The 14,393-nt window shown below is 40.1% G+C and overlaps 1 protein-coding gene across 4 annotated transcripts in view; it reads right to left on the bottom strand.

Annotated features, from left to right (window-relative positions):
• The window catches only part of cltca (clathrin, heavy chain a (Hc)), a 32,831-nt gene extending 20,459 nt beyond the window's left edge, over positions 1–12,372 (bottom strand). For 2 of the 4 annotated variants that reach the window (XM_021317887.2, XM_012865200.3), the window contains exons 1-3: positions 12,058–12,372; positions 1,748–1,955; positions 1,368–1,370 (exon numbers count right to left, since the gene is read on the bottom strand). In XM_021317887.2, coding sequence (XP_021173562.1) covers positions 1,368–1,370; positions 1,748–1,955; positions 12,058–12,099 — 253 coding nt within the window. In that variant the 5' untranslated portion in view covers positions 12,100–12,372. The remainder of the gene's footprint in view (positions 1–1,367; positions 1,371–1,747; positions 1,956–12,057) is intronic. The other 2 variants (XM_021317888.2, XM_012865201.3) reach the window with 1 other exon arrangement.
• Between the last annotated feature and the right edge of the window lie 2,021 nt (positions 12,373–14,393).

The following is a 14,393-nucleotide window of genomic DNA, read 5'->3' as shown; positions in this document are numbered from 1 at the left end:
AGGGTGACAGCTTTTACCATAAGAGAGTTTTGTTAGGGTCTCTGCACGTTTTAGTACATTAAATCTAAGACTTCTTAAAATATTGTAATTAGAACTCTTCCATTAACAAAGTTAAATTATTCAGTTAAATAAGCAAAGACTTAGCCAATACTCTTCTACTCCATAAAAGTCAAAACTCCATAAAACTTGACAGGTTTTAGCCAACTACTGAGGTCCTGGTTTACAAGCCAAGCCCAGATAGGAGCTGGTAGTGGACAATTAAAATAGGAATGCTCATTTTGAATTGTCTAAATACAATATTTGCCACTTTCAGAAGCAGAATTCTTCCAGAAGTTTCCTGGGAAGACCAAACGTCCAGGCTCAAGGTCTGCAGCGCTTATTGCTTCCCGTTTTATGTGTTCGGTGGTTTTCTTAGCACAACAACACCGAAACATCTGGAGTAAGGACTCATGGAAGAAATTAACCACAAGTGCATTCCTTTAAACAGTAAAGATTAACAAAAAGAAAAGCAAATAAAGATTTTCATTACTAGGATTAAATTAAAATTTTAAGCTTTTTGGCTTGGATATTGGGATTTAAGGTGGGGAAAATGTCCAGATCTGAACACAGATTGACATAAAGGGGTTGGTGTTTTTTTTTTATACATGGATTCAAATGTCAGGAAAGCTTCACTGTTCATAATTGCTAATAAGTAAAAAACAGTAGGTTGTAAAAGTTCAAGCAACGTACACAAGGTAAACTTCTACATTCTGTTTTTTTTTTTTTTTTAAACTGGTCTGCTCAAAAACCAAAGAGCAAAGTTGAGTCAATATTGAAGACGAGTTCCATAAGGAATCAAATAAAGTCCCAAAGGCCACCAGACATCCAAAGCAGATAAAGGATTCTTATTTCAACACCCTCGCAGCTAACAGGAAACTTAAATACACAATAACTTCTAGGCCTAATGAACCAACATTCATTAGGCGCTGTTGGAAGACGAGCGAAAGCAGCTTTTTGTCATTTCAATTTCAGATGGATGAGCACAAATTTCAAATAGTAAATTAAAATAAAATTATGTTTACCCATAATATTACCACATGAACATGTTCCAATTCATTTTACATATAAAAATGATGGAATGCCAGCAAGCTATAAGGCTGTGATAGAAAAATCCGGTTTGAAAACATGTTTTGGTGAATGTCAAAGACACACTGAGCAAACGTAGGTTAAAGGATTAAAGAATAAAATAAATGTATTCCAATGAACTGTATGCTTTCGTACATTACTTTAAAGCTGTAGTAACATTTTAGACAGGATTCGTTTGCCCAGAATTACTTGTCTTCAAACAGGATTTCCCTTCCACAGTAAGTATTTAAATTTCAACTCACCGTCTGCAAACATAAGAAAGCGGTAAGAAAAAAACATACAAAAGACAAAAAAACAACAAAAAGTCAAAGCAATCATAGAAGCTAGACAAAAAATAAAAATATGCCATTTTTAGCCTTCATGAGTTCAAAAAGAAACATACGTAATGGCAGAAAACTGAAGTAGCTGCATGTATACAGACATCAATGAATGAAACTGAACATGTTCCTAAAATATCAAACCAATAACGTCACATAACGCACATGTTTGTGTATAGAGAAAAAAAAAAAAAAAAAAAAGTAAGCCACGTTCTACCTTTACCCTTAAACTGTGGCAGAACATGTCTCTTAAAGCAACAGGAACTATGCATAAGGGCTCCTGTGGAGCCGGTGCAGCGCCGTACCTTTAAGAGCGATGACCTTGCTAGCGGGGTTCATAATGGCGCTGTCAGCTGAGATGGGCCTCCTGATCGGAGTGTTGGGGTCAGCCATGTCGATGATCACAACCTGAGCCTGCTCCCCCACTTTCTCGCGGACACAGATGAATTTGTCCGACTCCATGGTCAGGGTGCTGAAGCCGATGTTGGCCGGATTGATTCCCAAATTCTGGAGCTGGGGCAGGAAGGGAAAAGGCAGAAGACATGTCAGCCTGAACAAAAACACACTACGAGTTAGAAAAGCTCTCTGCACAACTCTGCTCCCCATTTGTACACAAGTCAACATATTACAACACATTAAACCTTTTTTCTTCCATTCCCGATGTTATAAGCTAATTTGAGTACAGACCAGGATACTGAAGAACCCAGAGAGTAGGAAGAAAAAAAGGACTGAAGCCAATGGAAATCTAGATTTTGAACCACCTGACATATTCACGGTCAAACTTTTAATGCTTGGCACGCCGCTTAAGACTTGCCTGAAGCTATTCCCTGTTAACTGCGCTTTCTTGATGTCAAAATAAATGGAAAAAAAAACGCCACTGAGCGTTGATAGAAACATTCCTGCCTGCCTCAGAAACAGAGCAGCACCTGTGGGGGAGACCACAGACGGGTGGGCCCTGAAACATATTGCTACGAGTTCATTGTGGTCATAATGCACACATGGATGTTGCAAACAACAAGGAAGTCTACAACCGCAGCCTTACGACGCACCACAAAAAAAAAAAAAAAACATGGCCAAAAAGTTCAACCACTACACACTTTCTTCCTTTCCAATGAACTGACTGTTCATGACCGATATTTTGATTTCAAATTGGGAGGAAATGAAAGTAGCAAAAGACACTTCCCATATATCATGTTGTGTTGCAGCAACTTCCTCTACTTTTGCAACTCATGAGTAACATACCGCATCTGTACAACTTCTCCTCAAAGCACCTAATGCACTTAGAGCAACACGTACAGCTAGAGTCTGCCGACATGTTCCAATGCATCTGTGAGAATAATAAAAATAATGACTTTATGACCATGGATGCATGTTGCAATAAGACTACAGGATGGGTCAGTCTGAGGTCTTTGCAGCATTTGGATAAATATCATGTGTGGTTGTAGTATTTATAAAAGGCGGCAGGCTGCCTTTATTATGTGGACTGCGGGGCTTCAGGCTGAATATCAGATTTAAACAGGCAAGTGTTTGCATCACAGCAGACAAACTGCTATCGTTCAAACCTAATCAGCAGACGGACACTTTTCCAAGAAGGAGTCAACGAAACGGTGGCAACATTTATCAATGAGGAGACACGCCCTTCCCACAGCCCTGCCCCACCCACATTCTTTCAGCAGAGTGGAACCTACTCCTCTACTCTCACGACGACACGGCGGGAGGGGAACCTACAGGGCTAAAAGCAGCTAGGAACTGATTACTATTGGGAAGCAGAAATGTTTACTCTGAAATGCCGAATCGTGACATTAGAGCAACCATCCCATGTTGATTCAAGCTAGGGGCGCACCTCATTTCTATCCACATCTCATGCAACACCAACATGATCCAGGTCCATGACTGCTCTGTTGGACTGAGAATCACTTCACTGAAGTAGGTCAACCACACTGGGATACATCTGGTAGTTCTGTGAAACAAGAATTATGTCAACCTTGAATTAAAAGGTTTCCTGGTCTCCGTTGCCTTTTGCTTACCCTGTTTTACCGGTCCGAGATCAGCAGGAAGTCCTTTCATCCACAATGAAATGCACTTGTAAGACAGGAAAGGCCAGGACAGCAACATCACAAAGAGGGGGAAGCTAACAAGACCACCGTTTAGTCTAGACTCTAGAGGACTGGCCTCCTCTGAAAACATCTAGACTGCAGCGGTTCACCCAAAACAACGGTGACACCAATAAGCAGGAGTTCATGTGAAAGCAGGTCAGACCTGTGGAGCTGCAGCTGATGTGGAAAATCCTTTGGCCAGCCAGTCGAGCTCGTCTCTGCTTTGCTATGGTTGTGTTTAGCTCAAGGTGAGGCAAGTTATCAGGAGGAGCGTTGACGAAAGAGTCGCTTGGTAAAAAAAAAAAAAAAAAAGGACTAACAAGGGTAATGGAAAAACTAGTGCTGCACCAGTGTTTACGAGAAGCTACCGATGACCCAAAGCAATGCTTAACTCTGAAAATTAACTTTGACTGGGATGCCATAATCGTAAAAAAGTACAATAAAAAGAAATGACTAAGTTAAAAATGGCATAACTAAATGATCCCACCAACTATTTTTTTCTGGATATTAGCTAAAAAAGTAAAGTGAATATATTGTCCACAGTTATTAATTCATCTTTATAGCTTCCAACCTCCTAGTGCTCTAAAAAGCCAATACCTTGAAACATCCCATATTAGCAACTAGAACTAGATGCCCCGATTCACGTAAAATCAAACGGTACCATATTTCGGTACCTAAACGCATCACTGACACTAAGGGAGCGGAAGAGAGTGATTTTCCATGCTGAACATAAAAACATTGCACGCACAAGAACGTGATGACGTCAGTAGCCGCTGGTCCAGTCAACAGCGTGGCTGACAGATAGCAGCTGAAAGTTGGGCTCTGCTTTTTAAAAATGCCATGCTGACTCCCCTCGCTGCAATATTTGTGAGGCAAAGTGCAAGCCCAGCAGAGAGAGTACTTCCAGTCTAAGGAAGCACCTGGTCACTGATGCCAATTAATTAAATTCATTTCTCACTATATTTAACGACTTTCCAGACCCATCTGGCAACCTTTTTTCAAAAAGGCGACTAGCGAAAAGTCCGGCGACCTTCCGTTATTGGTGACTTCACGTCAAAGCGTCAGTCGTTCTGCAGTTATTGTCTGGAGGGAGCGGCGAGTGCTGCTGTGAGCCCCTTCCCACAATCACTATCCTAATCGCCTGCAGTCCGAGCAAAGAGAGCAGGGCCTCTGTTCCCTCATCACAAATGCATCTCACCTTTAAGACCAAAGAAGAACATAAGGTTCTTCATATGCATAGGGTTCTTTTCCTTCTCAAACTGTTGCACTAAAGCAATTCCCTGAATTTTATTCATACAGCTTCAATCGCTTATTCACCTCGTTCACTCTGTGCCTCTGATAACTGTTGTTTTTGGGTAAAAAAAATAGAAAACTTAAAATTATTTGCTGTGGATTGAAGCAATGTATTAAAATTAATAAATTTAATAAAGTTAATTTGTAGATCAAAACAAGTGCATATAGAGAATATGTTAAATTTTAGAGATTGTACTAATAAACTAACATTACTAGATAAAACACAAAAGTACCAAAAATAGGTACTGTAAAGTACCGGTGTGATTCATAGGTACCGTATCGGTTCAAATGGAAAGGTACCCATCCCTATTAGCAACACTTTGTGCTACCATCCTACATTTACTCTGTATTGTTAGCATCTGGTTTTTGTTGCATGCTGTGAGTGTTGAGCTAGGGCCTTAATTTGATAAAAATCAGTCCTGAAAGGGGAAATTGTTTTGGTAAAAACGTGCAATATTGAATATGTGTGCAATAAAGTATATTGTGGAAACACTAAAGAAGAAACTTTTTTTACCAAGGGTTTGCGCTACATGTATTTGATCGTGGCGCACCGCCACACCTTCAGAATCAACTAAAAAAAATGTTAAAACAATGTAAAGCATAGGATATAGCATAGCTACAGTATATTTGCGCACTTATTCTAATAAGAGTTAAAAATTTATTTAAAAAATGTTAATATGTTAAAATTTACTTTTAAAAAGCCAACTCCTCCACCTCCTGTCTGCCTCGCTGTGAAGCTGCTGGTGAACGAAGCTGCTCTGCTCTTGGTAGAGAAGGAAAACCAGAGACGGCAGTCCAGTGTTTCCTACGTAGACACTCAGATTTGGGGACGTTTCAGAGCCCTCTGTGTTTTTGCTGATTTAGCAGCTTCACGTGAAAGCAGCAATCTGTCTACCATTACGGTCTCACAACAACTGCTGGAGCTGTGTGGGGTCTCCCTATTCCCTCAGCGTTGTCTCACAGGCAACTGCTGGGTGGCCAAGGTTAGTCATTCTTTTAACATATCAAATATTGGTTATCGGACATAACAGCGATATTAATATAGATTTTGATATCGGTGCATCCCTGTGCGATTGTTTTACGCTCTTTTTGTGCAGAAATACTCTGTACACACCTAGTTTAAAAAAAGATTGCTTTCCATTTACATTTTTTGATCAAAGAACCTGAAATAGCATCCTCTAGACAATATTTAAATAATCTTGACTTGATGACATCTGGCAAGCACAGAAAAAAATCAAATAAAAATTCAGTAGAAATGAAATCTGTGCTTCAACTAGGGGTATGTTGACATGCAGCCAAGTGGTAACCTGAGGTAAACAAGTAAGACAAGTAGTGTAGGATCAAGGATGGGAATAAAGGGACTGAAAACTGCACACAGCCACCAGGGGTGGGGAGGACACCTGATGCCTCTCGGCTTACATGCGCTAGCAGTTATTCAGCCATCAGATAATTTAAGGCTATTCGTGGCCTTTCTAGTCAACATCATTTTGCACCGTGTCGCTAACATTATTTCCAAGAAGAGTGACTCACTAAATTATTTTTTAAGTCATTGCAGAATAACAGAGCATCCTGCTGACTCTTAAAACCTCACTTCTGCATCTTCTTAACATGTTACATGCCCAAAGATTAAACTCAATGTCAGAGCGTGATGAAAAGCATTTTTATGCAAACAATTCTTTAGGCAGAATGACCAAAAAGGTCAATATTAGGAAAAAAATAACAATAATTTGTGTCTTAACAACCAAAAAGCGTTGTCTCATAATATTCCAGATAACCAGATTCATAAAAAAAGAACCGTTCTTTGTCCCCAAACTTCAGATTCCCACCAGAATTCAGGATCAAATTAATTTACATTAATATGACATATTTGCATCTTATTTGATTGCAGGATGCTGCAGTTTCTCATCTTTTTACTCTCCACAACAGGTTAACCGTTTAACTGAGGATGGTATCGTACGTGAAAAAAAGCTTACTTCTTTTTTAATAGGTGCATTTTATTCCACCACAGCTGCAAAGCTTAGAATAAAGTCACTTCCACTGGCGTGTTCACGTGGTAGAGCGTACGGAGGCGATAACATTCGCTCACTTCCTGTCTATTTAGATAAGTTCAGATCCGTACATTTTTGTTCCAGTCTACCACGCTGACATACTAGAAATGTTCACAAACAATCATTTTGATATATTTCTGTTTTGAAAGGAAATCTTTTTGTAGACACCGGAAATGTGTCTTTTATTCAGCCCCTCAGTCAGCCGTTTGAGGGTTTAGAGTCAGAGGGAAGCCAATAAACCCGGTCCTGTCCCTGGGGTCAGAAAGTGGCTTCAAGTTCCACCTGACAGCTTGGTTACCGTTTTCCAGCAGGAAAAGCTCCAGCTGACCGGTTTAAAGCATGCATGTCCAAAGCACAGCCCCGGGGACCATTTGCAGCTCCTGTTTTTATTTGGGGCAAAATTACTACAATTTTAAACCTTACCACTCAAAAATGTTAGGTACAACACCAAGCATGTCTTTCATCAACTATACTTTTTGCATCATCAAATTTTTTAGTAAACAATCTATCCAATTACTTTACTCCAATACAGACTACTGTGCATTAAAATCTGCTTTGAATTAACTTAATAAAAATTAAGTCTTTTTACAAAAAAAAAAAAATGCTGACTCAAATCCAGTTCTTATATTTCTAACCCAAAACGAATCCACCCCCCCCCCAAATCAACCCCAAATAATTTACAAACCTGATCATCTTTCAATAACCGTGGGATCTACAGTGCTTATAAAGAATTGTATATAAGGTGCACCATCAATTAAGAAAATGTAAGAATTTTAAGTGTGCCTTATTGTGAACTAAATACGGTTAATAAAATTAATTTATCAGGAGAGGATATGCTATGCAATGTGCTGAGGCTTGCAGAAGTTCAGTTCTACAGCAGGAAACTAGGGAGCCATTGTGCACAGGGCCTTTCCAGCAATGCCTCCTCCACTACCCTGATCCACAGAGGGGATGTGGCCAGAGGGAGCAGAGGGAGGAGCTGCCTGTAGTGTCAGATGAAGTCAGGTGATGCGTAGGAAGGAAAAGCCCTGCTTCACCCTCCACTACAGGTCAGCTGCAGCAGGCTGCTTTGAACACAGCACATTCCTTTATCTCCAACAGATTTAGGCAGCGCTGCTGAATGTTGAGTGTTCAGCAAATCAGCATCCTTGCCAGTCTGTCACGAGTTATCAGCTGGTCATTTACAAGCATTGTTCAGAGTGCAATGAGGACATTTTGCAATGAGACATTATAAAAGCTGGGTTTAGGAAACTATCAGTCCTTCCTCTGGGTTTACTCCAAGCAACAGCTTAGATTTCCAAACCTTTGTGAACTCCTCTTTTCTCCCTGTGTAAATAAAGGCAACTTTTGTAAACATAACAAATAACTGTGTATGCTTAGAAACCCACATTTAAGCACCGACAAGTAATGTTAGTGCAGCTTGTAATTATGGGTTTCTTTATCTGAGAACTGAACAGAATTAATGCCCTTTCTTACACAACTCAACTCGTAAATAACTGTAAACATGAATAATCTCGATAACAGCCATTCGGTTCCCATGACATAAAATAGAACCAAGTGTTTGGAAAGATTAGAAAGCATAACCGTACCAGTCCCAAATTTATAATACAGCTTAACATGTCTTCAGTCGCTCATTCAACATTTACCCACAGTATCATAATGTTAGGTAATTTCCTATCCCAACCTGGCCACCTTCAAAAAATCCCATGTTTACTTCTATTCTTCTGGGAAGGCCGTCCACCATGTTTTGGAGCGTTTACGGACATGCAGACACTGATGTTGGACGAGGAGGCCTGGCTCTGATTCATCCCAAAGGTGCCCTACAGGACTGAGCTGTGGGGGAACCCTGTTCCCCTACCATTACCCAACATCCACCAACATCTATGTCTTTATGGACCGTGGTTGGTGCACTGATGCACACAGTCGTGTTGGAAGAGGAAGGAGCCAGCTCCAATCCTGGTCCCACAAAGTTGGGAGCATGGGATGTCCCAAATCTCTTTTCGTCCATCAGATCGGCAGATGTTGAAGCCTGACGGGTCCCTCCCGGTGCTTTTCACCACTGCATCTGATTCTTTGCACTAGTTGTACAGCTCGGATGCAGTGATTGGCTATGGAAACCCATTCAATGAAGCTCTATGCATCACTCGAGCTAATCTGAAGTTCAGAGGTCTACAGCAATTGACTCTGCAGAAAGTTGGCGACCTTTAAGCACTATGCGCAGCATCGGCTGCCTCCGCTCCGTCAGCTTACGTGGCCTACCACTTTGTGGCCGCGTTGCTGTTGTCCCTTCCTGTTTGTTATAATGCTAATGGAAGTGGACAGGAATATTTAACGAGGAATTTTCACGACAGAACTTATTGCCAAGGTGGCGTCCTATCACAGTACAATGCTGGAACTCACGAGTTCCTGACAGCGACCCGTTCTTTCACAAATGTTTGTAGAAACTGTCGGCATGCCTCAGTGCTTAATTTTACTGTGGAAATGAAAGTGATTGGCACCTCTGATTTCCATCATTTAGAAGGGTGAGCAAATTCTTTTGGCAATATAGTGTACGTATTACCCATTAAAATAACCTCACTACATGAGCAACAATTGAAATAGGCCACAATTGTGACAAACTAAACAGTCTTGTGAGCAGCACACGGCTCAGATAGAACCAATTAAAATTACACCGCCAATTAAACGTCTCAAACTTCAATCTACCACATACTATATAAATGGATGATGTATAAAAATGCAAGCTATGCATGTTGACCGGATGACAAAAGGCACATGCTTGCAAAGCTTGAAGGAAAGCAACAGAAGGCAGGAAACGGGAGATAGAGAGTAGCCAAAGATCACTTTTTGCTGACTGAGTCTTTCCACGCTAAAGCCAAGACATCAACCGTCACCTCAGTATACCAACAAGCTTTCTACCCACTAAATTAGATTTATTTTAACATGAAGTGTAAAGAGTTGCTTATTTTAGTCACTTCTTCATGTGAAAGTGCATAGAAACTGAAGGTTACTGCCGTTATAGGTTGACAGGTCTCTCCAAAACCAAATGACTCCACCAATAAGGATGCAAAAAAAAAAAAAAAAAAAAAAAAAAAATCCTTCAAATCAAAAGGTTTTCCAATTCCTCAAGTTCAGTTTTCTCAAATAGAGCTGGGAAATAAAACAATAATAAAAGTGTAATGCAAACTTAAGGGTACATTTCACTTTCCAGCACAAGTAGTTAAACCGATGGACGTTCTGAAAGATGTACGAAACAGCATACGCATGTAATGCATAAGTGAAAACTACAAAAGGTCTCCTGGGAGCTGATCTGTCACAAGAAAATCATCAGGGAAAGCCTAAGCAAATCAGACTGGCAGTGACGCAACCACGGCTAATGTATTAACTTTTTGGGATCCAATTATGCGTCAAATGAAAAACTAAGACTTTATTTTCATGATAAAATATTGTCTAATTGAATATAGAAGTAAATTGAAACCAGTGTGAAAAACAATTTATGAGGAAAGATACATTAGTGCAGTGAGGCACAATCGAATATTAACTTAAAAGCAAAGTCAACGTACATCTGTGTTCAATTCAGCTCAACCCCCCTCATGCATTCAAAGCGTTTTAACAAAAAGTTGTTGATTTTTTTACATAGATAACTATAATAATTTCATTGTGACTGTCAACACAAAAGATGTTTGCACAACTTCGTGAGAGGCCAGGCCTCTATACAAACCTCTTGTGACAGGTCCACAAATTAACTCATCAAAACCCTGTGGTAAAAACCCAGATGAGTACTTTCCACTTGTTTTTAACAAAGCTGCACCAGATCTTTCTTTTTTTTTTAGTACACAGCAACAAATACCTGATGTAGAGCACAACATCACATCCACCTGCCTTAAAACGAGACAATACAATGCTGCACCCTTAAATTCACCTGGGAAGTGTGACTTGGATCACTGTTTGTGGACAGCTGGCACATGACAATCAGCTTTAGGTTTTAAAAAGAAGGCTGTGCCCAACAGTCACAGAATATACCAACCCTGATCTTTTCAAGGGTTGATATCTTAGCTACACACGATCATCAACAGCGTGTTGTAGTTCCAAGATAACACTTCAGCTGAAAGCTCACAGTTCTGATTGCTGTATAGCCACGAGGGAAAAAGTATGTCTATGAAAACCAGTAGCATTACCTCACAGACAAGAAGACATTACCTAATAATCTAAATTGAAACATTCTATCCTTAGGTTTTCTTATGTCTAAAAAAAACAGCAGCCTTCCTCATTTGTTAACATCACCAACAAGTATCTTTTACTCAGTAAAAGTTTGGCCTTTTAAGGCGGGTGGTGGTGGTTATAGGTAACCTTACCTATACCCACACTAAATGACAAAAACAAATAAAATGGAACAACGTTTCATTTTGTGTCAAATCCAGATGGCAATTTGTTTCATCGATTAAGACAGTTTTAGTTCAAAAAGACATTGTGCTGTGAGAGTCCATGAGTCTCGGTCAACATGGGAAAAGTCATTCAACATCAGGACTTGAATGGTTACCCGAGCCGACACACCACATGACTCCTACAACCGGCCATGATGATATGCTTCTGAAACACGAAAGTAGAAAAAGAACAAAACTACTGAGCAAGTTCCATAGACTTCACCTTCTCTCCCTTTAACGTGATTACGTGTGCTCAGTTGTGTTAATTGAGCTCATAATACCATCAATTATGTAACTACCTCGGTCTATAAATCTGCAAACGATTTACGAGTGAAAGCAAAAAAAAAAAAACGCATAGCTTTAAGTACTAACATCTATTACCTTCCAACAATACGATCAAGGACGAGCAAGTTTTAAAATAAACTTTTTGCTAAAAGTTTCTGTCACAACCTTTTTTTTTTTTCTTTTTTCCTTTTTAGGAAATATGACGTTATATTAGAGGCTTCTGGTTAAATCAAGAGCAACTTCGTCTTGTCAAAGTGCTAGCCAGCTGGCTCGATGCTAGTTGAGATAAACGTCATCCACCCTGTCAAGCTAGTTAGCCTAGCTCTTGAAAGCTAACTTAGCCTGCTAGCGAGCTCAAACTTCTGTTCAGAAAGTCTCCCAAACTGCACTTTATGGCGTCATTTCCAAGAAAGAAAGAAAGAAAGACAAAGTTCACTGAAAAAGCCTGTGGTTCACTGGCCCCTCCACGTACCTGCAGGTGCTCCTGAAAGCGAATCGGCAGGATCTGAGCCATGGCGGTTCCTCCTGTCACCCTCCTCCGGTTTCTTCTACTGCTAACAAACTAAAGGCTGCTTCTCACAGGTCCTAGCCGGACAGCCAGGGAGCATCTACTCTAAAGCCCACTTCTCAAATGTGTCTAAACCTTCCGTAAAGCGTGTTGTCGGTGTGATGGTGCTTCTCATTCGTCCCGTCAGCGCTCGGTTAAGGTGTTTCCCTGGCTAATTACCGACTGCCACTTCACCGACTCCCTGGACCTGCAATGGCGATGGAGGCTGGTCAGCGCATAAAACATCCCGGAAATGAAAGTGCAGTCAACGAGGCGGATGAATACCTCGTCGCACTTCTTTAAAAAAGTGCATGCTATTGTGCTAAGAAAATGTACATATGAACATTTATTTTTACTCCACCCCAGAAAATACCTTTGTGTTAAAATACGAAACAGAATCGTATGACTTTATTACTTTAGAAAGCGATTACAGATGTAAAAGTGGATCTACTTCCTTCTATTCGCCCTTTGATTTTTGCCACATCATTCGTCTTTGTAAATTAACGTCATTACTACGCGGTGTGAAGGGATTGTAGCCAATCAGATCACTCAAACCCAAACAAGATGTTCAACTTTTTTTTTCTAAACCTGTATTGGGCAATTTCTTTTTGAAGTTGATACATTATTTAGACAATACGTCACGTTCCGAAACGTTTCTTGTGTTACTCCACTTTGTAAGTTTACTTGAATGAAAACTTAATGTGGAAATTGCTCACGCTGTCCAAATAGATCATTATAGATTATTGTGCAGAAAATAGGTGATCAGATTTTGTTTTTCAAATGTTCGGGCTGTAACATTTGGTTTACGTGAATTTATCTAGCCTTGATAAAAAAAAAAAAAACATTATGCTATAATGTTCAATGTTTGAACACAAACATCCAATATCTGTAAGGTGGAGCGAGACATGCTAGCATTTATTTCCTCTTTTAAGATCCACAATTTCTGTTGGCAGAGGATGTGACAATATTACTCAATCCACAACTGACTGCTGAGACCCATTCGTGGAGATCATATTTTGATGAGCCAGCAATCGTGGCTTGTGAAAAAGTAGACCTTGCAGGAAAGTGAGTATTTGTCAACCGTGTGTGGTTGAAAACTACCGTAAGTTTATGGTATTCCTGCACATAACCCTGCAGACGTCAGAAAGCTCAGCAAACATTTGCATGCAAGAAGTCAACAAAAGAACAACCCTTTGAATTTCAAAATAATAACTGAATAAAGTCTTGGCATTTGTATTGATCACCTGACTGCTATCTTATTTTTGCTTGAAACCAGAGCCACACCGAAGGATGGAGGGATATATGCCACTGCTTAGGGCCACCAACCGTCAGGGAGCTGCATGGAGTCTATTCATTTTCACAAAGAGCACAGATTTCAAGTTTTTCTTTACTTTGTTAATCATGCATAAGTGCGGTAATGAATTTGGTGTTTCAATTTTAAGACAGCAAAATTTTAATATTTAACAGCTTCAATATTTTTGTCAGATCGTAAATATCTGGCCTACGTACATTGTAAACATTAGTGCTTGTGATTAAGTTGGGGTTGTTGGTAAATGCAACACAAAGAATAATTGCAATTTTAGGGGGTTGCTTGTGATCCTAACAAATTAAACGTTTTGAACCACTTTTGGAGATGGCTGACAGGTGAAGTGCTTAAAAAGAGCTCGCCTCCAATAGAAACTCTACATATATACCCCATCTAACTGTGAGTTGGTCCTCACTTAACATTTCAATACACATTTATCCCCCCCAGCCTTGCAACTGAACAAAAGTGTCTGCTTTTCCCAGGGAGTAACCGGAAGGCTCTTTGGTCAGATGGCTGAACCACCTCAACTGAATACTTTGATGGGAAGCAGCAGTGACTCTAGTTTAAGCTCCTCCCAGATAACAGACATCTTCAACTTATCTGTAAAGCTGTGGCTAGCCATTCTATGGAAGAAGCTCAGTTCATTAGTTCGTATCCATAATCTTATTATTTCGCAGATGATCTAAATCTCATGTCCATAGGTAAGGACTGTGTTGCAGAGAGACCAGTTAATTGCAAGCTTCTGGGTTTTCATCAGCTCTATCTTCAGCACAACGGAGCAGAGTATTAACAAGCCAGTATTAACAAAGATAAGGCCTATCATATGGTCACTTGTGAACAAGAAACCAAGATCCTTGAGCTTCTCCACTTTGGGCAAAGACTGGCCCTTCTTCCGGGTGGAAACAATGAGCTGAGACTTAAAGGACTACCATCCTGCTTCATATAGTCGCTGAAG

The sequence above is a fragment of the Fundulus heteroclitus genome, chromosome 11 (assembly GCF_011125445.2).
Source record: "Fundulus heteroclitus isolate FHET01 chromosome 11, MU-UCD_Fhet_4.1, whole genome shotgun sequence".
Lineage (NCBI taxonomy): Eukaryota > Metazoa > Chordata > Actinopteri > Cyprinodontiformes > Fundulidae > Fundulus > Fundulus heteroclitus.
Note: the sequence above shows the minus strand (reverse complement) of the source record. Positions and strands in the feature narration are given on the sequence as shown.